Below are 21,720 nucleotides of genomic sequence, written 5' to 3' on the forward strand. Positions count from 1 at the left end.
ATAAAAATGCATATTAATATACTATAATAAGGCATTTAATAATATTTAGCTTTTATTTTTATAAGGTTTCTTCATAGCTTGCTTCCTCCCACCAATCTTCTTCTTGAACATTTGGTTCTTCCTGTCCTTGTTGTAAATTCGTTTCTTCATTAAAGACTTTAATTCTCTTCTTTCCTTTTGAACTTCCGTTTCTGGGGCTTTACTAAAGAAAGCTAATCCTTCTGAAATTAACAATATCACAAATTGAAAAGAGGTATAATAATGATGATGAAATCCTGTTATTCCTCATAAGGGTCATAGGGCTCGCAGAAGATTATACCACTCTTTTCGATCTTGAGCAGCAAGATATAGGTATATTTATATTAAATATATTTTCAATATAAATATATTCAATTATAATATAACATACGTAACGAAATAGGGTGAACTACTTTTTAATTTTAGTTTATTGTATTACCTTTGAGACGTATATCAAATTCAGTAAAGAACAAGTTCTCTTTCCAAACGGCTTTTGGTTCGACAATAGGTGCTGTTGGAATTTCAACAGCTTTTTTAACCTCTTTGTTATCAGGTTCCTCAGTCTCAGAATCTGATGAGTCGTAAACGAATGGATTCTTTTCTTTTCGATCTAGAGGATTTTTTACTTTCTTCTGTTTTGGCGGCTCAAGAGGAATGTATGTTGTTTCTTGTTCTTTAGGACCTGAAAATTTTACATAATTATTAGAAAAATGTTTCAAAATGTCAAAATGTTAACATATCATTATTACGTAAGTTCATGTAATTATCTATGTATTGAATATAGTTTCGATGGTTGTTTTTATTTGCCAGTTGTATCTAAGGTATTTTTAAGATATCAATTCTGTTTTGAACTAAATACATACCATCATCAACATCTTCATTGTTGCCAAACAAACTCCTTAAACTAAATGTACTTGGTTGTGCAATAGCTTCTTTCAATGCATCACTGACTTTATAAAACTGTTCTTTTGAAACCTCTACCTTTGGACCTTCAGGTACTTGCGGTACTTGAGGGTCTTCTGCTTGCTTATCTTTTGATTTCTTAGACTTTTTAGTAGGCTGTGGTTTTGCTTCCACAGGCGCTAGAAATTTTGCATGGTCTGGTTGTGACGGATCAAACCGAAGCATACCTAATTTTGGTCTGAAAATTTACAAGGATAATTATTATTCTAATAACTGTCGTGAAGTAGCTGAATATTTGCTTGATAATGGTTAATTCAAGCGTATTTATCAAGATCACCCGATTAGTTTAGAACACAATCGAAGTCCTTAATACCGACATAGGGTCAGGGACGGGAAGCCAGCTCGCGATCCTAATTACGCGTAAGTTTACCTTTATCAAGAAATTATGATTAGAGACTTTCTGTAGCACAGCTTATTTCTAATGAATAAAAAATTATGAAAATACATACTTGTTCTTTTTGTTATCCGTTTCTGTAAATCTCTGTCTGATGGTCACTCCTAGCACGTCTTGTAGAATGTTCATCTGTTTAGCCTTCTCATCTGCTGTACCTAATTCAACTTCTTCGTTATCATAATTTTGCTCGTCATTGTTGCCTTCTTCTTCATCCTCAATGAACCTTTCATCTAAGGTGAAACGTTTATCAGATTTGTATCTTGATTGCAAATCTAAAACCTAGTATTAAAAAGTCTTACAATTTTGCTACACTACTAAATGTATACATGAGTTTTGTGTAAAAAGTATTATTTTTACCTTTTGTCCTTTCTTTCCTTCATATTGATTTTTAACTTTGAAATCTATATCATCATCGGAGCCTTCAGCGTCATGATCAAACAGATTCTTTTGACTTACTCGTCTATTCTGTTTTTCATCATTCTCATTTGCATGTTTAGGTGATATATCATCAAAGTCAGAAAATATTACTTTTTTGTTATGTACTTTGTCCTAAAATTAAGATAAATGATCAAAATATAGTACTATATCATTATTTGGAACCAAAATAGTTTAGGTTCAGAAAGATTTTACTTACAACTCCAGTTAAACCTGTCTTAATAATCATTTGTTTTTCTTTGAACTCTTGTCTCTTCTTTTTCATAGATTCTAACCGTTTCTTTTCAGCTTCATGTTTCTTTTTATCAGCCTCAGTTTCAACTACAGGTGCATGCTTACCATCCACTGTATCGCCAGCATTGTAACTGGTGGCCTCAGTATGTATCTTGCCTTCTTTTTGTTTCCTAGTTTTTGAAAAAGCTTCATTTGTATGACCAAGTTCTATTTTTCTTTTTCTCGGATTCAATTTTTCACTGAGTTTTATGATAGGTTGCTTTTTAGGTAAATTTTCTTGGGATGATACCTGAAATAAGTTTCTTTTTAAGTAATTACTTAATATTATATTCTATATCTATATAGATGAAGTCTAGCCAAAGTATAGTAAAGGACAGGGTTTTTCTCTTAAATATACCACCACAATTCACCATCCTTAGGCCTAACAGTATGTATATTAAAAAGATCACACATAATTTTTGCATTATTTTCAAATTAGGTTGCTATTTTCCCCTACTTTTTAGCATTACTGCATAGGTTTCTACAATGTACCACAATGAGCAATATTGCACATTTACTGTTACAACCTTAACTTTTTCTTCGTCTTTCTTTTGTGCCACTTCTCGTTCACGTTGCAATCTCTCCAGAAAGCTTTCCCTTGCTCTTGTTACATAGAGTCTGTTGCCGTGAAAATCTTGATTTGAAAAATGTTTGATACCTATAATTTTAAATATTATTTGATTATAAGATATTAATATTATTTTACAGAATGTGAGGGATGTAACAAAAGTTCTATAAGTAATAGTAGAATGTCGGTACTTACATGATTCCACGTCGACGTTGGGTGCAGAAAGTGACACAAAAGCAAACTTCTTATTCTCATTACCAGCTCCGTTTTTAGTTTTTAGGTCTATATTTGTTATTTCACCAAAAACAGAGAATGCTGAGAGAACATCTTTGTCTTCCGTGTTCTCTGGGAGGTTACCCACAAATAGGCGGGTTGCAGATATCATGGCTAAGTGTTTTTAAGATGCTTTATATTAATGTACCGAATATTTATCTAAAACTCGTAAAACTCATGCATTATTTTGAAATTTAAAAGTAAGGTTATGTCACGCCAAAATTTTTGACACATGAGTGACAGATGTTACATTGACTAAAATATTTTTTTATTGTACTTTTTCACAAGTTAGGACATTTAATTGAAAATACTTGTATGTGTACTATGTAAATAAAACACTAGTTCCTTTTAAATCTTTTTATTTCATGATTACACGATACATTTTTTTTCAACTAAAGAAAAGTGTGGCGTTTAAAGTTACATAAAGAGACGTTGAAGTTGTAGTTTTTTGTTACAGGATTAATACAAAACAGGGCCAAATTTGTCATAACTGATGATAATATAATATTTTGGCTTTTGTTGGTCCATAAAATATCATTTTAATAGTATACTGGTCAAGGACAGATGACTGTGCATGGGATCTTGCCTATGTGTATGAAGAATACGAGCGTTTTGATACACGCGTATCCAATGAATAGTAATTTGTTTGGTCACTTTTTTATCATTTTCTTTTAGTTGTTTAAGTATGTCGTCCAAGTCAGGAAATTTAACTCGTTTGTTCTTTATTTCATCCTAAAATTATGAATTTAGGTATCAGAAAACAATTTTTAAATTAAGGTTTATTAACGAAATGTACCTACCTACTGTGTATTAGGTACCTAAATATTATTTTAAATAGAACTAGTTAAAGGTACTTACAACTTTAGTCAAACTTGTTGTAGTCGTAGGTTTCTCTTTATAAATTTGCCTCTTCTTCATAGATTCCAGCATTTTCTTTGTCATCTCTTGTTTCAAGATCTGTGAATTACGAAAACTTACTTTTTTCGTTTTCTCCGCCAAATTAGTGTTGTCCCCAGCGATATATTTTATTTTATTCCCTTCATGTAGAGCTTTGCTTTCTTTACGTTTTCTTGTTTTCAATTCAGATTCGAATCCAGGGTTGTATTCAATTTTTCTTTTACGTGGATTTAATGTTTCACTTAAATAAATAGGAGTCATCTTAGCGGCATTTTCCTTTTCCATAAACTGAAACGAGTATTATCAATCAAAATTAATAGATTTAAAAAATCTTAATCCCCACGTTTTTAAATGTCACTCCAGTAAAATTTTATCAAAATCGGTCCATCCTTTTTTATAGTTGTAAATTGCATTGTCATCGGGTTTGAAGCTACCCTGCATTATATTTATTTTAGAAATGAGATACAACTTTTACCTAGTTCAAAGGTGTTGTTGAAAAATGACACAAATCTGTTGCCTTTTGGCAGAGACAGGTAAGGTAATGCGTTCACATTTCCAGGATAACTTAAATATAATTAATAAAGAAAATAAAAATAAATATACATAGCAGTGGTCGCAGGACCGCCAACTCCATTTAGAACTTCGTTTCAGCTTCTCAGTATAAAATTCACTGTTTCTTAGAGCTAGATTCTTCTGATTCAAACTTTCCTGGCACATAAACTGGAATGAGTAATTTTTTTTTACAGTACCTAACTACTTTCTATTTATTTATCGAACACACTCTGGCTTATAAAATCTTACAGACAGAAAAACAAGTGAATGAGACGGTATTCATTTTGACCTTGTAATATTTTTGCTCTAACTAGAGGTAATAAATAGGGATTGAATTATGACTGGTAGTAGCAAAGTGTAAAAAATATTTCCCGTTTATTTAAATAAGCGTCACTACTCTATACAACCTTTACTTTTTCATCTTTCAGTTGCGATTCCACTTGTTCTCGTTGCAATTTCTCCAGAAAACTCTCCCTTGCGATTGATACATACAGCTTGTTGCCGTAAAAGTCTTCGTTGGCAAAATATTGGATGCCTATAATTAAGATAAATGTCGTCGTACACTTGCGTATAATGAATGGTCTATCGATACATGTGCATGAGGTCCTATCACCATGGCTCTGAGAAGCCAAGAAGGACTCCGCCCTTAAGAAGACCCACTGACCGAGTAATCTACTGCTGCATAGGCCTCCCAGTGCTTTTTCTCTTCTGTCCCTTGCCTTTCGCAACCTACAGGCCTACAAGGATTTCACCCTCCGGTCGGGCCTTATGTAGGTACAAACCAGCCATATTTCAAGTGTTTTATGCGATTACTTCAACGTGATTGATACACAACTTCCTACAGGTAGGTACCAATAACATACTTACATGTTTGTACATCGGCGTTGGGCGCGGAAAGCGATAAGAAAGCGAACTTGGTTAGCTCTTTACCAGCTTCCGTTTTAACATTCAGATCCAAATTAGTGACTTTACCAAAAATGGAAAATGCCGAGATTAGATCTTCATCTTTAATATTAGCTGGGAGATTTGCCACAAACAAACGGGTCGCTGGTATCATGGCTGTTTTTAACGATAAATTTATCTTAGAAATCCAACCTCATGCATTTAATGTAGGTATTATTTTCAAAATGACACGAAAATTTTTACTTTGACAGTCGTTTTATGACAGAAGTAAGGTTTTCTTTTTTTCTTTTCCTGCAGGATAGTAGGCTCAAGGAGTTCCCCGCTTACAACGATGGAGAATAAATGCATAAAATGGAGTAGAAAGCTATAGAAACATTTTGACCACGAGGTTCACAAATATAAATAAAACAAATAGTAATATGTATATAAAATCTATTGCTACTACTTTCATAACACAAAATAATTCACTTACATAATACTGTGTCAATTATAATCATAACACAATATACAACAGGTAAATAGTTTATATAATAAGATACAGCAGTTAGTGACATCTATTTACATAGTTCACAAAACAAATATAGATAGAGTAATATAATGAACTTACTAAAAATAAATTAATTCAGCTAAAAAATCAACTAGTTCTCCAGTCAAGTCGAAATTATTAATATTAGTTAGGTCAAGCCAAGAAAACAGAAACAAAAATGAATAAAAGTCAAAACAACGACACAATATCTGGATTCAACATCAAAACACTAACAACAATGATATATTAATTTATTAATTCCAATGAAAAATTTGATCGTCATTTAAATGCAAATATACATAATATCATGATAATAGCTAAAGACTTGTCAGTTAAGTACTGTACACACTGTTACATACAAGTTTTCAAATTATAGTTGGGACCTTAAAATCGTGTGAACTGAGTCAGTAGTCATATATAGTCTTAAGGTAGGTACTGGCCGGTGTTATAAGGCGTAATGTAAAGTGAGCATTTATAGTTAGTACATATTAATAGGAGAGTAAATGCCCATTTTTAAGTACTAACTGCGCGAATGATGGCTTTATAAATTGTAAAGTTACGGTCGGTATGTGATAAGACCTCTCGCATGGACCTCATTCTTCATTACCAGTTATCGAGTTTCTTATCGTAACGTCAATTTATTTTTAATTGTTACACGCATTTCTAGATTTTCTAGCGCTTTCCTCAAACGCCTGTGCATGTAAACGAAGGTTTGAATAAATATGGTTTAAGGCTCAGTTCGTACGTTTGTACTGGTCCGACTATAATATTTCTGTGTAGTAAGCCCTTAATTGTTTTACCCCTAAAGAATATAGAGATCAAAGGCACAGCTAGTGAATAAATAAAACATCCCTTATGATAGTTATTTATAGGAAATATATGGACTCAATAGGTACAGATGATTAGGACTTTTGTCTGATAATTCATTTTAGTTTACTTAGTTAATGAATACTTATTGTTATAAGATATAACAACACAAGTAGCTACTGTTATGTTCAATGTACAATTTACAATGTATTTTGTATAAATTTTTAATTTCAAGATCTTTTATACAATTGTTACATATTACCTTAACTCTTCACACATTATTTTTAAATTTAGGAAAATTATAAATAATTTTACAAAGTTAACGGTTAACACACCTAATAGTTTACTAGTTTTAATTAATATTAATGTAAATTAGACTAGGCGAAATAAGGTGTGCCCACACAAATACTTGAGGGTGCATTTATTTAATAAGTTGACACCCGACTAGCTTCACATCAAAAATACTCAGGAATCAAATAACGTGCATTACCAGAATACCACGTGAGAGTCGTTCGCCGTTTAAAATAATATAAACTTTATACTCACTTATTCTAAATACGGTAATCAAGCTTTGTAAGTGAAAATATAATTGATCTAGATCACACGTACAAGTCATACGGGCCCGACCGCGGGGCGAAGCGTATGTGTTGTGATGAACCTAAGATAAACTAATAAATAGTTGCCATACGGAATGGTTGAAGTAACGAGTTTGGCAACCAAACTCGTGTGTCTTATAGTACATGCGGCGTAGCAGTGTAGCAGCTACAGCTCAGACTTTGTAGTGGTACCTCTCGTAGCAAGAGTTGTGTGCGGTGTAGCGCTACGTAGGCTCCTCCGATGACATCAGCGCCTCCGACTGCTCGTCCAAATCGGGCATATTTCTTATCACTCTGCACAAGCAAGATAAATAAAGTTAATGTACAGTTTTAACTGATAACATTTATATTGATTGATTTTTTTTTATTGTGTTTTCTTTTGATAAAATACTAATAATGCAGTGGGTATGATTCATAAGTTTTAAGACAACAACAATCAATTAATAGCTTATGATGTTACGTTAAAATATAAAAGGATTAAGATTTTTAAACGATATATTAACTGAATAATACAGAAATTTAACGAAGAAAATGAGGACTCAGATCTAAAAATAAAATTAATTTTCGTGAATGTCGAAAGGTAGTTTTTTTTGAGAAGTTGACTTAATCGATTATTTAAGGGACGAAATACGATTTTCGTCGTCTTTTATGTGGCTCTGCATATATGGTATAGTTACCGGCACGGATCTTGAGCGCTGACCTTTACCTGCGCAGATGTGATTTTTTGGGTCCCTTTTGCGGTATGAAGTGAAGCGCGGGGCGGACTAGTGTAGTGATTGGACCGCGGCGCATCTTGTCATAGCCGTCACGCATGATTCGTTCTTTGGTGTTTGCAACTGACACCTTAAGACGACGAGTACGCATCCGGCCAATTCAATTGACTGGCGATTTATGTTACGATGCGCAAAGCGATCCCCACTCTTCCGCCGAGCGCTCCAGATCGGTGCCGGTAAGTATATAATGTGTATGTAGGAGTGATACAGACGTGAACCCCTCGGCGGCGCGCAGTCGGTCGGTGAGGCAGGTGAGCAGCGCGTGGTCGCGCGGCAGATGCGCGGCGGCGGCGGCCCAGCCCGCGGCGGCCAGCGCGGCGCCCAGCGCGCGCCACGCGCCCGCGCCGCCGCCGCCGCCGCCCGCCGCCTCGCCGCGCCACGCCTCCGCGCACAGCGACAGCGGCACGCCCAGCGCCAGCATGCCCGTCGCCGCGCCCGGGGACGTCAGCGACCGGCCCCTGCACCATCACGACAATCAGATACATTGTAGAAAATCTCTTTGATACCAAAGCTGTCGATTCTGATTCGGGAACATTAAATATGAAGGTATTTAAGTGAGATTGGTTTGGTCGATTTTCTTTTCTTTCTTTTTTAAGGATATACTTGTGTGCAATCCGCAATCAAACATTATTAACACTGATAAAAGTTGATTATTTGAATACTATGCTATGAGAATGATGACCTGAGTCAAAATCACGCTACTTACAATGCACACTCAAATTATTTACAATAAGTAACAGTTTCACTTATAACACTGCCATGTACAGCAATTCAAGCTAACTCTACAAACTTCTAAAATGAAAAATCTAATTAACATTAATTACCAGAGCCACAGCGAGTCAATAAGTATAGGTCCGAGGGCTGCATCCAGCAACAGCCAGCTCCATTGCCTTGGCGGCGGCAGTTCCGCGCGCTCAACCCCTGTGGCCGCCAGCACGCCGCCAACCACCCACGTCAGGCAGCCGCATGCACATCCCACCAGACCTAAAGAGATAATGTTATGTTAATACATGATTATTTTGAATGGGGTCAAGAGGGTTTAATGCTGAGATTGAAGAAGTATTGATATAACACATTATAAATGCAAGGAGAGATTAGTGCTAAGATTGAATAAGTATAAAAGTAGGTCGTTGGTGGGGATATATGACGTCACGTCGTTGTAAAATGTCTCGCACGATGTCACATCTTGTAGTACTGTATAATCCCTTTGCAAGAAACTTTTTTTTTTGCTCCTGATTGTGCTGTTCCAGAACATGTACTTATTTTTTTTTAATAATGTACCTATTTTATATATTATTACGTATAGTGTACAAAAAAGGTTATGATAGTTAAGAAGTAATTACAAAGAAATATGATATTCATGAAGAATGTGCTTTGAATTTCAAGACATAACTAATATTATAAATAATAGTCTATTGTGTGCAGGACATTAACAAGATATATGTTTGAAATCTGGACATTAATTTCGATAAGTGAGATAAAAATATAATAAGCATTGTACTTACCAACAAGCAGAGAAGAATTAATATCGTCACCGCTTCTTAATGCTTGTCTGAATAGAAGCAGATGTACTGCGTAGCACAGCGCTGATCCAAGTGCGGCTAATACTGCTATCCAATTTGTTTGATGACTTTCTGCTATACCCAATACCACCTGTAAAATTTTGTAAGTATACGCTTTTAGAGTTTTTACTATGAGGTCATCTTATATCTACTATATGCAGGAAATTGCTTCCCCAGACGACTGTCTTCATAGTTCAGGCAATGTTTTTCTTTAAACGACTCCCGCAGTAAAGAATCTAATCCTTGTGTCGCGGAGGGTTTCACAAACATATACATCGCATGCACAAAGACACCCAGACTTGGAGCAAGCATTCTTGGATCTCACAAATACTTGTCGTATGCGGGGATCGAACCCGCGACACGATGCGCACAGTAGTTTTGGCGTGGTGACTTTAACCAGTCGGCCATCCGCAGTAAATGTATACGGATAGTCTAAATAATATAGATACTCTTGAAAATGTTTACTTCCTCCACTCTTTTTCTTCTATGTATAGCTAACTATAGCTTTTACAAAACCTGTATATCGCAAAATTTCACAGCTATCAAAACAATAAGGTCGAGTTCTATCTACACGAGATAGTTATCAGATAAGAGTCATATAAACACACAAATTGTTTTAACAAGCCTACATATCTACTAGCCCCTGGTTTATGAAAGGTTGATAAGCACTGCATTACTTAATTATTTGTCAAAATCCCACAAAGTTAACGAGGTATGAAAATTTTAAAATCTCTTTTGGCTGTCTCATGCCTCTTGGACGATATAATAATATAAATGTTAGGCAAATATTTTAAGCAGTTAAATGCAGTAAGGACTCTCTACGTAAATAAATATTGTAATTTTATATGGTCCATGCTGGCTAGTGACGTCATGAACCCCCTCCCGATTTAGACCTTTTCCACTTCTCATTTTATTATTGAATTATTTCTCAATAGATGAATAGAAGATATTGATTGTTGCAATATGGGAAAAAATACGGCACTTGTCTCATGATGCCTGTAAGAGCCCGCGCACTTCACAAACATGTTATCGATCAATAGCCTAGATCAAGAACGTCTTCAAATGATATCAGATGTTAGAGTTAACTTACCAGTCCAGCTGCGGTGAGTAAGACAGCAATACATTTAGACAAGGTGAACCGGTCGTTGGGTACTTGTGCGAATATGGCGCCGAGGGAGAGAGCGAACGCACCCGCCGTCGACGTGTATATCGTGGCGGAGCCAGACGACGTGTGGAGGAGGCTCAGCCGGTATAGGTAGTTTGATATGAACCACTGGAAAAAAGGTTGTGTTAAAGGAGTTTTTAATCTTAACTGACCCATATGAGAAAGGGTGATTCAGCAAGCAAAGTACATAATGTAGGCGAAAAAAATATTGTTTTTTTTTTATAATAATGCTGTCAAATAATCATTTGTGATACACTGAGGAATACCTATCGTAATAACTTTAATAAAGGATAAAGTTAACATGTTTAGTACATACAATAAATGTAATCAGAATGACCTAAATGTCTAACTATTATATCTAGACTTTAGTATTTAATGCGTAACATATCGATTGCTACCACAATTACTAATTTAATTTTTAATGGTTTATAGGTGTAACGAATAGTGAATATTTGCAAGTAATTACTCAGACACAGTTAAAGTTTCAACATTAATTTTGTATTAATATTTATTGTACCGAAAATGTACGGTTCAAGCATAATAGTTTAGTATTACACTATTTCATACCTATATTAGTCGACAAATTGACTTCCTAAAAAGAAGCGCTGGCGGCTGAACAATGTCACTGAGTTCAGACAGTAATGAATGCGAATCCTTTTGTTATGCTAGTTTTATGACCTATGATTTATTCAAATGGTATAGGGTTCAGCCTATTGCGCCAGTTTTGAAAATATGGACGGAGCTAGTTGGTTTGGAAGTGGGTGTGGGTAATCGTATACACTTTTTTGATTTAACAAAATCGTTAGCACTTCTTTATTGTAAACGGTCGTTGACATTTATGACATTGTTATTTTTTTTAAGGTTTTACGACATGCTATACTTTATAGTTGTTTTAAATAATACATGCTGTATGGAAGTAAATGAATGTAAATGGAAGTGGTGATTTTCCAAAATAGACACTATTTTACGAGAAAAACCGGTGTGACGGTACAGAAACAAAATTATTACATTTCTCTGGTGACCTGTACCTCAGGTTTCTATTTTACACCTGTATCAGGCACCAGTCCCTTACTCACCTATGTGATAAAACCTACTGTGATGAGTATATAAAACAATAAATTACTTATTTAATATCTGTACTCACAGGTACACAGAACAGTAGCGCCAGCCTGAGATGGCGCCTGGTGGCCGCGGCCGCCGCCCGGCGCTGCGCGTGCTCCGTGGCCCGCACTGACGCCGCCCACGACAGCCGCGCCAGTAGAGCTTCGCTGGCCATTGCCGCTGACATTACTCGCACCTATGTCACATACAATTATGCTATAAACTTTGTAAATATTTATGTAAAATGTATGTTAGCTATCAAATATTTCAATTTGTATTGTAGACACACAGGCACAGGTAAATGATAGTAAAATCAATCTCTAGTGTTAGTGCTTGTTAACTGTAGTCATTGATGTTAGATGCAGTATCATAACATAAGGTACCTCAAGGCCTTCACAGTTTCCTTATCATCTCCTCCTTGAACTGGATTTATGATTTGAGTCAAATGTTATATTGATTTCGAATCCAGTAAAATATAGCCAACCATTTAAAAAAAAACGTCAAAACAAAAGTAGCCAATGTCAGTTAAGCATATTCCTTAGACAAGAAACTTAAATTACACATCATTATTCCACCAGATGTAAAAAAAAACTGTTTCTTAGTAAATACAATTAGAATTACCTCAGCCACTTTGTTAAATCGGACAGCTCTTGGCGCTGCGTCATCACTGTCCGTTGTTTCTCCTGCTCGCACAGGTACAAAGGTAGAGTCTCCCTAAAAAATGGATTATTGTATCATATTTCAGGTCTTTTCCATGTCATTTGTGGCACTTTAAAAGTGAAACTTAAGAGGTTATAGGTAAAATTCCTGTTCTTTTAACATTAGCACATATGAAATGGGGTATTGGTGTTGAATATTTCATACTCACAAGACTGCTTGTTGCTTCATTAAAATAGTTTTCATCATCTGTTTCAGCCGTAGCTTCTAATAATTGCTGAAAAAGATAAGTGTATTAAGTGGAACTTCTAATCTCATTGCACTTATATACATAATTTTATGTGTTTTTATTTTATTTCAGCAGTCTACAACCATTTTTATATTAGTGTTTGAAAAATAACGAATGCACTTCCATTCTTCCAGTCCCCCTATTGCTTTAATTAGTATTTTACTAATATGCATTACAAACATTATATTTTTATTATGTGAATAGATAAAATCTGTGAATCACTGTATTGTGGAGGCAAACTGGTCTAGAAACATCACTCAAAACAAGGAAACCCACAATCAATTGAGAGATAATTAATCAAAGAATCATTAATACAAATGGTTGAACCATGCAATGCAGTATATGTATAAGTACTGCACATTTTAAAAGAAATAATGTTTGTTTTGTCTCTGTCCACAGATAATTTGATTACATATTTGGCTGTTCGGTTATGGTTTTGAGTGATAAGTTACATAATTTTGTGATTGCTAATTAAATAACAAACACTAATTAGATTCTAACAGCCTCTTCTATACATTGAGGATATTCCAATAACCCTAAACTTGACTTGCATGTTTCCACAATTATCAATAAGATATTAAGTAATTTATTAAGATCATTTTGTTGACAGAAGAGGTTAGCTTTGGTAAACTTACAGTGTAGTCAGCAGGTTGACAAGGATCCCTGGTCGGAGGTGTGAAACATAGTACTAAAAGGTAAATAAACAGCAGTGAACTCCTTACATAGGTAACTAAGAATGGTCTTTCTATGTGTTTCTCTATGTACAAGTACTGTAAACAAAAACAAGACAAGTGTTAGGATATATCCGCAGCTCCATAGTTTATTACATTCGGGAAAGGATGAAGGCTGTTTTTACTTACTTTTGTCATCTCTGAGGATACCACCCACAATACAACGACCAACAACAGTATAAAAACGCCGAACGCAAACTTTCTCTTGTTGAAGCGTTGGACCACATCTTTACTGTTTTTGTTGTTGTTAGTAACACGAAAATAATTGTGGCATAAAGTCAACATGAAGGCGAATACAAAAATTCGGCAACCAAGTAAATTATTTGAATTACATTGAATTGATCTTAGGTTCTTTTTTCTCTATTTTAAAGTAACATAATCGTTTTGATAATTTACTTAAACGAAGCACTGTAACTCGTGGTATTGAATAAAACTTGTTTTGTTTTTAATTTATTGTTCAGTTTTTAGCAACGAAATTTCAACACAATGAAAGAAGATCGAACACTCAATCAAACCAATATCAACAACTATTTCAATGGCTGATTAGCCTACGGGTAATGTTGCTTACATCAAAAAAGAAATTAACGGGGGTCAATGTAAAACTTCTGTCTGTCGTTGTAGTGAATGTTAAAAAGAAACTCTTGTTATTTATCACACAAAAATATATTTAATTTGAATAAATAATAATTGAGAACATCTCTAAATACCAGAAGGCTGTGCTGTGTAGACCAAAGACATTATATTATACTCTAGTGTAGACACGTCTTTGTGAATAATCTTCAAGAATTGTGAATGAACTTGAATGAAATTTGATGGCTTTGTCTAAAACGTCAGATTTGTGTTGTGATAATATATTTCAAATAACCTGAAACCAAGAAACCATTAAGCGATTGTACTTTAAGATTTTTTCTATTAGATATTCTCAAACTTATATTGTGAAAATAATTTTAAAAACCATGAGCGCCTGTAATATAGACGTCATCAAACAAATCGGTAGATATTACAATGTACCGGTCGGTACCATATGTTACTCTACCGATAAGGTAAATTAATCCAATAAAAGGTTAGGTCATATAACATTCAAGTTCAAGTGCTAATACATGCTTTTTTTGTAGGTTTTGACTACAGTTATAAACAAGGAAAGCATTGAAGGCTTTACTAGTATAGTATTACGTTTAGCTGGAAACGGCAAAAATGCGAGTCAAGAACAGTTGCTCCTTAGTTATCAGTGGCTGGAACACATAGCGATGTATGCCAACCAGGCAGCATCCAACCCTGCCTTTGCTAAAGGATTTCTGCAGGTAAAATTCATTAAAACTTTAATTTATTGGTTAATTTTAAGATTTAATTGAAGTCATTATAAAAGATTGGTGTTTAAACCATCATTGACTATCTAAGTCAAGTGAATTTCACTCATCTTTGTGCACTGTGCAATGAGAATGAAAACTGTCTAGCAAATTAAGTTTTAATAATAGTCAATGACTGTCAACCACCAGTATGCAAAGAGCTGCATGCACAGATGAGTTTAACTATTTATAAGGCTACTTAAAATACCATAATGATATGAAATGTACCTTACATTTCATATCATCATTGAGATCTAAGTGTAAATAGGATACTATTATTGCTTATGTACAATATGTGTTTTAAACTTTTCAGGGTATTAACAAAGCATTAGAAAAGAACACATACTTGACTGGACAACATTTGGATGTGACTGATATTGCATGCTATTATGTACTTTACCCTATGATTGTAAGTATAGCTAGTATTTCTATGAGTTACTATGTGCTTGTACAGAGCATTCTTTGAAATTGTTTAAAGTAGACACAGAGATATAAGTAATATTGTTCTGCATGGTCTGCTTAAAAGCTGTGGTAAGAAGAAGACAAAACAGCTTATCAAAAAAACTGCAAAATAACACACTCTAGATTGCTACCTATGTACTCTGGCTGTAATGGGAAAAGATGCAGTAACTCCTGAGAAACATTGCACTTGAACTTATAAACAATGTAATTGTCTATAAATACATTAAGATAAGAATATTATGAAAACATCTTGTTAAGTTCATAACTGATAAAAAGCATCTTTCAACCAAGTAAAAAAAAAATGTTATGCTTAAAACTTTTATCATGAAGTTTAATTATGTCATCCTACATGGTTCATTGATCAAAATTACAAAACATTAAAAACTTTATATTCTGGCTATATCTCTCATGATACACATTGAAACAAGAATTTCTATGTCTAATAATTTAAAATTCTAACTGAATAATTGATTAATTTTATATTTCACTATTACAGGAGCGGCTGACAGTTTCCGAACAAGAATCATTAATCAACGTCTGCAGGTGGACAAGGCATATCCAAGCTCAGCCCCGAGTGTGCTCAAACCAGAAACCGCTTCCACTAAACACTCTCAATCTCTCAATATTAGCTCCTGCAGTACATTAACCAACAATTTGCTATTATGACCAAATTAATGGAGGAACAATTAAAACTCTTAATTGAACATTTGATTGCCAACATAAAATAATGAAGACTGTAAAAAGTATTAACATTATTGGAAACCCTTCATAATGATTGTGTTCAACAAGTTCAAATTTTTATTTATTTATGTTGCTAATTGTTTGCTCTTGCTTAGTGTAAGTAACTGGTTTAAGTACTTATTTTTGCAATGGTTTAATTATGCATATAATTAATTTATGTTTTATGTATGTCAATATAATGTACCGTAAAAACTTATTTTTTATATGTTCTCTTCACAACCTTACCTGGCCTAGTTTAAAAAAAAAATACAAATCGACAAAACTGGAAATAGGCATCACAGTACTAAAGCTGCCATTTTTAAAATTGTGTCACAATGTTTGAAGATGGCGCTGTGATGCTTGTTCATGTTTTAAATGAGTAAACAATCAGTCATTGTAAGAAAATAATTGGAATTTGTATGTCTCGAAGGCCTTATCGGGTAAAAAGTAGCTTGCGAGCCAATCTAGTGGAAGCGTAAAACTTCATCCAAATCCATTTTACTTTTCAGCCTACTATTCAAGTTACATTCCACAATCGTGAGGATCGATAGAAAAATCTCCAGTGTAGGAAAATGACAGAAATAAGTCAAGTGGCTGAACGAAACGTTTTGGCTGGCTCTAAGTGCCTCTGCCCGTAATCGCTTGCGTGAATAGAAAACACCAAAGGAGCATGCGCCATCGATGCTTGGCTCAGGCAGTAGTAGGGGCCCGGGGTGTTTTTAGTCGGTGGAAGTCCGACATATCCCCACGCCATGCCCTCGACTTGGGTTGGGTCAGTAGCGTTTCACCCCGGAAAACTAAAAAAAATAAGGGGCGCTCGGGGGTTTATGCTTAACAAAGTATAAATTATAGCAATAAAGTATTAAATAAATTATAGAATTGATTAATGTTCGTTAGGCAACTTCACTACGATTGTCAAGTATTATCTGCCACGCATATCATCTTACGGCGTATCTACTATAGTGTGAATGTTATGCATTTACTAAATTTAACATGTTTACAGTCAGCGAGCCCAAAGAATAAAGGCTTGCCACCGCTACCTACGCAGATACTTCCGCATCAGTTGCAGAACGCCAGCTTAAATGATGCCGTCTTGTTCTTTCCTCAACCTCTTTCACACCCCGGATACCCTGTCGTACTCTATTTGTAACTCAATAAATAGATAGTTTTCGTTAACGGAATACAGTTTTATTTTGTTTACTTAAAAAAAATGTATTGATATAGTTGATATAAAAACTCCTTTAATATACATACAGTTTGTGTGTGAAGGAAGCTCGTGTGTAATGGGTAACATGGCAAATCTATACTCTATATACTTACTAATATATAAAGCTGAAGAGTTTGTTTGTTTGAACGCGCTAATCTCAGGAACTACTGGTCCAATTTGAAAAATTCTTTTTGTGTTGAATAGACCATTAATCGCGGAAGGCTTTAGGGTATAAACCATCACGCTGCGACTAATAGGAGCGAAGATACAAAGGAAAATGTGAAAAAAATAGGGCAGGTATAAATCATAACTTATATCTTCTACCCACGGGGACGAAGTCGCGGGCAACAGCTAGTAAACCAAATAAAAGTCAGCAAATATGGTTCAGATTTTCTTCTGATTTGCTTTATTAACTAATAAATCTACGGTAATAACATGTGAGTAATTAAGTATAGTTTATATGCAAATTTCGTTTTGGAGTCGCCGTTCAGATGAGATATTGCAATTTAAGTGGTTGGCTTCTGAGTGGTTCCTTGGCCGTCTGTTTTACGATCAGCGAATCGAAGCATCAGGCATCGTTCCAATTTGTTGGAATAAGAACAGCCGTTGTCTTCAGCCTCTGAAATTAAATAAATGATAGATAATGGATATTATAACACTACCTTGACTCGGCACTTGGCGAAATTGCTGCCAATGGATAAATGAAATGAAATAACTTGTTACTGGTTTATTATGGTATTTTGTGTTGTGATTGATTGGGAAGTATGAGATTGGGATTTATTTTGGCAGGTCCTACTAATATTATATTAGAAACGCAAAAGTTTGTACGTATGAATGTTTGTTCCTCTTTCACCCTAAAACCACTGAACGGACTTGGATGAAACTTGTTACACAGATAGTTTATAACCAGGACAAACACAAAGGACAGTTTTTATCCCGATATTATGTTCCCGTGGGATCATTTTCGATTTGTAGCAGGCGGGTCCACTGGCAACAGCTAGCTGATGAACTATAAAGGTTGGTTGAATGGTAGAGGGTACAAATACGTGTGTAGGTACCTGATTGTAACTCCTGGAAGCAGGCCCGTATCTGATCGTGAAGTGCAGAGCGCGACTGTTGTGACGTAACAGCCGATTGTACTTTATTCCACAGCTCAGCCTCGCGGGGGATCCCTCGAGAATCCACCTAGGTCAAATGATTCATAATTTAACAATGCCATGTAAACATCTTTGTATAAAAACTTTTAGCAAGTCATTTCTAGTCAAGAAAGATACATAAAACACTCACCACTTGCAAATTAGCGAACACACATTGGCTGAGACACTGGAAAATACAATATTCTTTAAATAATTTATTCGTATCTAGAAAGACAGACATATTTAGACACGTGACTAAGTTCCAGGGTAAAGAATTTACTAAGGTGCTGTTGGGATCCTTAAAGATCTAATTAAATTGGTAAGTTGACCTCTTCGAGGCTGCGCGGCGGGAAAACCAGATGTTCGATGCTTAATGTCTAAGTTAAAAATAATTAATGATCTGTAGAGGCTTATTCATGTGTCGCAATAAAGTGGCAGTTATAAATTAACGGTGTAAAATAAATAATTAAATGAGTAGGGCATCGTAGTTCGGGAACGTAAATCTATGCTATGCTATGTACCTATTATCTAACAGACAAGAACCAGGAAAATACTCCTAAGTTCTAGAATTATGTGAATTGTGCATAGACTGGTTCGTGAGGTTAGATACTGAAATATTGAAATTTCCTTTCATGTTGTCGTACCTGATCCGTATCGGGTTTGTTTACTAGCGGTTCGCTTCGTTTAGTTCTGTTGGAGTTCACGTTCATAGAATTTTCTCCAGAACTGGAGGCTGGCCGAGGTACTGAGGTCAACAACTTTTCTCCCATATTACCAGATCCATAGCCATCGTAATCATTCTCCGTAGCGTTTATAACTTGCATCTCGTCTCCGCTATCATTTGATTTTCGTCTTTCATGGCTATAGCGACTTCCCTCCTTGGTAGTGTCATCAATTCGAGGAGAATCATCATTTGTGTCATCAGAGCGGCGTTGGCGAGCTTTGGCAACTGGTTCCTTTGAAATAGTATCGTCAGGAAACGAGCAGGCTTTCAAAGCAATAGCTATTTCATCTTCCAGTAAGCGTATGTTTCCTTCTCCGGCGCAGGCGACGAACGCGGGCAGGAGTGCTGCCAGTAGCGCTGCACCCACCATTGTGACGAAATGAAAATCAGAACCACAGACGTGCATTTAAATCAAATCATGGGCCATATTATGAAAGGTAAAAGATAGGAGTCCTGATTAAAAAAGAGATGGTGCTATCTATGTGTAGACCTTATCCCTTTCTGTAAATTGCATTATCATGAGTTAAGAGTCGCATATTACAGTAAATGCACAGGAAGCTCGATAATTATACTTGACATGTGCCTGTCACAGGGAGTTGTAACTCCTGTGAGATCTTTTCATTGCAACATTGACAACAATTGGGTTCTTGAATACAATGCGAAAATCTGCTACTACCGGCAGGAATATAAAAACAGCATTGTATTCCTGTATGATATCATAGTTAGATGGAAATGGTGAATTAGTTGGCCATTAATTATTGTTAAAGTATTATACATATCTACTAATATGTATTCACCTAAATAGCTATTCAGTAATTTTGTACAGAGGAGTATGTTGTATGGGTGCTCAGCTGTGTTAATTGAGGTTTCTTTGGGTTTTCCTTGTGCTCATTTCTGCTTGGAGGATATTATTTGAACTGACATCATCTACAGTTTATAATAATTATAGCATTTAACCTCACCTATCATTTAGTAGAACATTTACTAAAGCGTCCACGTGTATTCAACGTTAACTACTACCACATTTCCAAGACAGTGAAATGGATTGAAATCTAGTTAGCTAAGAAGTTTATGAACTCACATTGTAAAGTACTGGTTATGAATAAAAATACAAATATTTCCCACGCAATTTTAATAGTAATAAATAATCAATCCAAGAATCACAAAAAAAAAATTCGCTTAAAAGTTATCCTTTTCCATAGTTACCCCACTTGCCATTACCCCAGCCGCTCCAAGCGGGCCCATTCTCTCCGCCATAGATTCGGAGTCCAGCGTAAGTTCGATACTTGCCATAGCCACTTCCAGCTAATGACGTCACCATGCTGCTTCCAACGTCAGATACAGTTCCATAAGAGCTTCCAATCACACCTCCGGCAGCACCCGGCGAATATTTCCCGTACAATCCCGAAAGGCTGAATGTTAAAGGCACTTGAATGTTTCCTGTGCCTACTCTGTACTCTGGAGAACTAAATGAAGGCCAAAAAAATTTAGCTTTCTCCATTGGTTGTGGTTTTCGTTTTGTTGTTGGTTCTGAAAAAGTAAAATAAATATTTTAATTTCAAAAATTTGTTATAGTGATGTTTGTTCCTGTTTCATGCAAAAACTTCGAAACAAAGTCGAAAAGAAAATTTGTATGGGCTCTATTGGCAAGTAGGTAGTATATAGTTATAATTATTATACATAGACGTTAAATAATGTTAAGATAAAAATAGGCTTATTTCGATTAACATATTTAACCATAATTATTATATCATGGGTACCTCAGTATAAACAAAGCTTTTTTTATTTGATAATAAGACATACTCATGAACTTAACACTATGTATCAACTCTGTTAGCGGGTATAAATTATATCCATAAAAACATAATTGCTATATCTCGATAATAATATAGAATCATAATCGAGCAACTAATACTTAGTGTTACATAGGTGTAGTAAAGCAAAAACATTTAATGTTAGGATTTAAGTATAACCGATTAACTCACAAAACGAACATAATAATCGAGGGATACGGTTCCATTGTAGGTATATACGCCCACTTATAAGTAATGTCAAAAATATAGCCCCTTGCTGTTTTACCCCTATTTCTTTTAAACTTAAAGCGTAAAATTTGACGATATAAAACTAATATCAATCCAATAGTAGAATGTAAAGGAAGTGCCTAAAAATTAAGACTTGAAATGTCGACTTGCATTGAGTTGCGTTGCAGTAATAAGGGCTGAAGACACTTACTTTCTCCCAAATCTTGAGACGTAGGATCTTTTGCTTCCCGGGCCATTGTACTCCTCACAGATTGACTCCATAACTCGCCTGCCGATATGTCATGACTGGATTCCAATAATGGCGGGCTTGGGGTTAGATAGAGAGATGGATCCAACACCGCTGAGTCCGCCAAACAAAGGAATACGCACCATAATGTAGCGATCTGAAACTGGAAAAAGAAATAGGATTAAAGATGTCTTGTTGTTATTGGTTATGCACTAAAGACGATAGACCTTGCTTCTACAAGTTAAACGATTTGATTTGAGGTTGTGGAAGGCCCTTCTTCAGCTTTAATGATTAATTAACGTAGTATTGTACCTACCTATAAAAATAAATGTTCAGTGTGATTTGTACAAAACCCTAAGATACGCTTTTGCCTT

General features: G+C 35.2%; 6 protein-coding genes across 11 annotated transcripts; 1 reads left to right on the top strand and 5 right to left on the bottom strand.

The window, feature by feature from the left end:
* Positions 1-13: 13 nt before the first annotated feature.
* LOC113495090 (probable RNA-binding protein CG14230) lies at positions 14-3,171 on the bottom strand. The gene is made up of 8 exons (XM_026873687.1): positions 2,847-3,171; positions 2,611-2,741; positions 2,010-2,333; positions 1,733-1,924; positions 1,431-1,654; positions 882-1,159; positions 458-700; positions 14-221 (listed from the first exon to the last, which is right to left on the bottom strand). The coding sequence occupies exons 1-8, from the start codon at positions 3,034-3,036 to the stop codon at positions 46-48; spliced, it is 1,758 nt and encodes a 585-aa protein (XP_026729488.1). The 5' UTR covers positions 3,037-3,171; the 3' UTR covers positions 14-45.
* Positions 3,172-3,266: 95 nt separating this feature from the next.
* On the bottom strand, positions 3,267-5,574 carry LOC113495110 (probable RNA-binding protein CG14230). 4 transcript variants are annotated; one of them, XM_026873727.1, is made up of 5 exons: positions 5,241-5,574; positions 4,787-4,908; positions 4,425-4,529; positions 3,783-4,109; positions 3,267-3,656 (listed from the first exon to the last, which is right to left on the bottom strand). In XM_026873727.1, the coding sequence occupies exons 1-5, from the start codon at positions 5,428-5,430 to the stop codon at positions 3,459-3,461; spliced, it is 942 nt and encodes a 313-aa protein (XP_026729528.1). In that variant the 5' UTR covers positions 5,431-5,574; the 3' UTR covers positions 3,267-3,458. The 4 variants fall into 4 exon arrangements, with proteins under 4 accessions (XP_026729528.1, XP_026729523.1, XP_026729509.1 ...); XM_026873722.1 differs by having other exon boundaries at positions 4,781-4,908; XM_026873708.1 differs by having other exon boundaries at positions 4,425-4,541; positions 4,781-4,908; positions 5,241-5,573.
* A 117-nt stretch (positions 5,575-5,691) lies between these two features.
* LOC113500461 (solute carrier family 35 member F5) lies at positions 5,692-14,046 on the bottom strand. The gene is made up of 10 exons (XM_026881273.1): positions 13,613-14,046; positions 13,388-13,522; positions 12,675-12,740; positions 12,428-12,520; positions 11,850-12,002; positions 10,631-10,813; positions 9,484-9,631; positions 8,803-8,962; positions 8,191-8,436; positions 5,692-7,499 (listed from the first exon to the last, which is right to left on the bottom strand). Exons 1-10 carry the CDS (start codon positions 13,766-13,768, stop codon positions 7,430-7,432), a joined length of 1,410 nt encoding a protein of 469 aa, XP_026737074.1. The 5' UTR covers positions 13,769-14,046; the 3' UTR covers positions 5,692-7,429.
* Positions 14,047-14,267: 221 nt separating this feature from the next.
* Positions 14,268-17,188, top strand: LOC113495134 (eukaryotic translation elongation factor 1 epsilon-1). Of its 2 annotated transcripts, XR_003400699.1 has the most exons (5): positions 14,268-14,526; positions 14,599-14,784; positions 15,143-15,238; positions 15,788-16,128; positions 17,015-17,188. XR_003400699.1 is itself a non-coding variant. In XM_026873738.1 (4 exons), the coding sequence occupies exons 1-4, from the start codon at positions 14,440-14,442 to the stop codon at positions 15,935-15,937; spliced, it is 519 nt and encodes a 172-aa protein (XP_026729539.1). In that variant the 5' UTR covers positions 14,268-14,439; the 3' UTR covers positions 15,938-17,188. The 2 variants fall into 2 exon arrangements, 1 of the variants encoding a protein (XP_026729539.1); XM_026873738.1 differs by having other exon boundaries at positions 15,788-17,188.
* A 408-nt stretch (positions 17,189-17,596) lies between these two features.
* Positions 17,597-20,132, bottom strand: LOC113495140. Of its 2 annotated transcripts, XM_026873754.1 has the most exons (5): positions 20,041-20,132; positions 18,999-19,435; positions 18,506-18,541; positions 18,277-18,403; positions 17,597-17,837 (listed from the first exon to the last, which is right to left on the bottom strand). In XM_026873754.1, exons 1-5 carry the CDS (start codon positions 20,045-20,047, stop codon positions 17,725-17,727), a joined length of 720 nt encoding a protein of 239 aa, XP_026729555.1. In that variant the 5' UTR covers positions 20,048-20,132; the 3' UTR covers positions 17,597-17,724. The 2 variants fall into 2 exon arrangements, with proteins under 2 accessions (XP_026729555.1, XP_026729550.1); XM_026873749.1 differs by having other exon boundaries at positions 18,999-20,132.
* Positions 20,133-20,195: 63 nt separating this feature from the next.
* LOC113495151 lies at positions 20,196-21,527 on the bottom strand. Its single transcript, XM_026873762.1, has 2 exons — positions 21,311-21,527; positions 20,196-20,608 (listed from the first exon to the last, which is right to left on the bottom strand). Exons 1-2 carry the CDS (start codon positions 21,354-21,356, stop codon positions 20,265-20,267), a joined length of 390 nt encoding a protein of 129 aa, XP_026729563.1. The 5' UTR covers positions 21,357-21,527; the 3' UTR covers positions 20,196-20,264.
* Between the last annotated feature and the right edge of the window lie 193 nt (positions 21,528-21,720).

The sequence above is a fragment of the Trichoplusia ni genome, chromosome 1 (genome assembly GCF_003590095.1).
Source record: "Trichoplusia ni isolate ovarian cell line Hi5 chromosome 1, tn1, whole genome shotgun sequence".
Lineage (NCBI taxonomy): Eukaryota > Metazoa > Arthropoda > Insecta > Lepidoptera > Noctuidae > Trichoplusia > Trichoplusia ni.

Coding starts and splice junctions, on each gene's coding strand:
- LOC113495090 (XM_026873687.1), bottom strand. CDS start 3,036: ATGATATCTGCAACCCGCCTATTTGTGGGTAACCTCCCAGAGAACACG. Junction 2,742..2,846: donor CAACGTCGACGTGGAATCAT/GTAAGTACCGAC, acceptor TTAAAATTATAG/GTATCAAACATTTTTCAAAT. Junction 1,925..2,009: donor AGACAGGTTTAACTGGAGTT/GTAAGTAAAATC, acceptor TCTTAATTTTAG/GACAAAGTACATAACAAAAA.
- LOC113500461 (XM_026881273.1), bottom strand. CDS start 13,768: ATGTTGACTTTATGCCACAATTATTTTCGTGTTACTAACAACAACAAA. Junction 12,003..12,427: donor GATTTAACAAAGTGGCTGAG/GTAATTCTAATT, acceptor TATGTGACATAG/GTGCGAGTAATGTCAGCGGC. Junction 8,963..9,483: donor TAATTCTTCTCTGCTTGTTG/GTAAGTACAATG, acceptor TTATCTCTTTAG/GTCTGGTGGGATGTGCATGC.
- LOC113495140 (XM_026873749.1), bottom strand. CDS start 19,484: ATGCACGTCTGTGGTTCTGATTTTCATTTCGTCACAATGGTGGGTGCA. Junction 18,542..18,998: donor ACAAACCCGATACGGATCAG/GTACGACAACAT, acceptor TGTATTTTCCAG/TGTCTCAGCCAATGTGTGTT. Junction 17,838..18,276: donor CTTCCAGGAGTTACAATCAG/GTACCTACACAC, acceptor ATTTAATTTCAG/AGGCTGAAGACAACGGCTGT.
- LOC113495134 (XM_026873738.1), top strand. CDS start 14,440: ATGAGCGCCTGTAATATAGACGTCATCAAACAAATCGGTAGATATTAC. Junction 14,785..15,142: donor TTGCTAAAGGATTTCTGCAG/GTAAAATTCATT, acceptor TAAACTTTTCAG/GGTATTAACAAAGCATTAGA. Junction 15,239..15,787: donor ATGTACTTTACCCTATGATT/GTAAGTATAGCT, acceptor TCACTATTACAG/GAGCGGCTGACAGTTTCCGA.
- LOC113495151 (XM_026873762.1), bottom strand. CDS start 21,356: ATGGCCCGGGAAGCAAAAGATCCTACGTCTCAAGATTTGGGAGAAA. Junction 20,609..21,310: donor GTCTCAAGATTTGGGAGAAA/GTAAGTGTCTTC, acceptor TTACTTTTTCAG/AACCAACAACAAAACGAAAA.
- LOC113495110 (XM_026873708.1), bottom strand. CDS start 5,430: ATGATACCAGCGACCCGTTTGTTTGTGGCAAATCTCCCAGCTAATATT. Junction 4,542..4,780: donor TGAAAGATGAAAAAGTAAAG/GTTGTATAGAGT, acceptor TACTCATTCCAG/TTTATGTGCCAGGAAAGTTT. Junction 3,657..3,782: donor CAACAAGTTTGACTAAAGTT/GTAAGTACCTTT, acceptor TCATAATTTTAG/GATGAAATAAAGAACAAACG.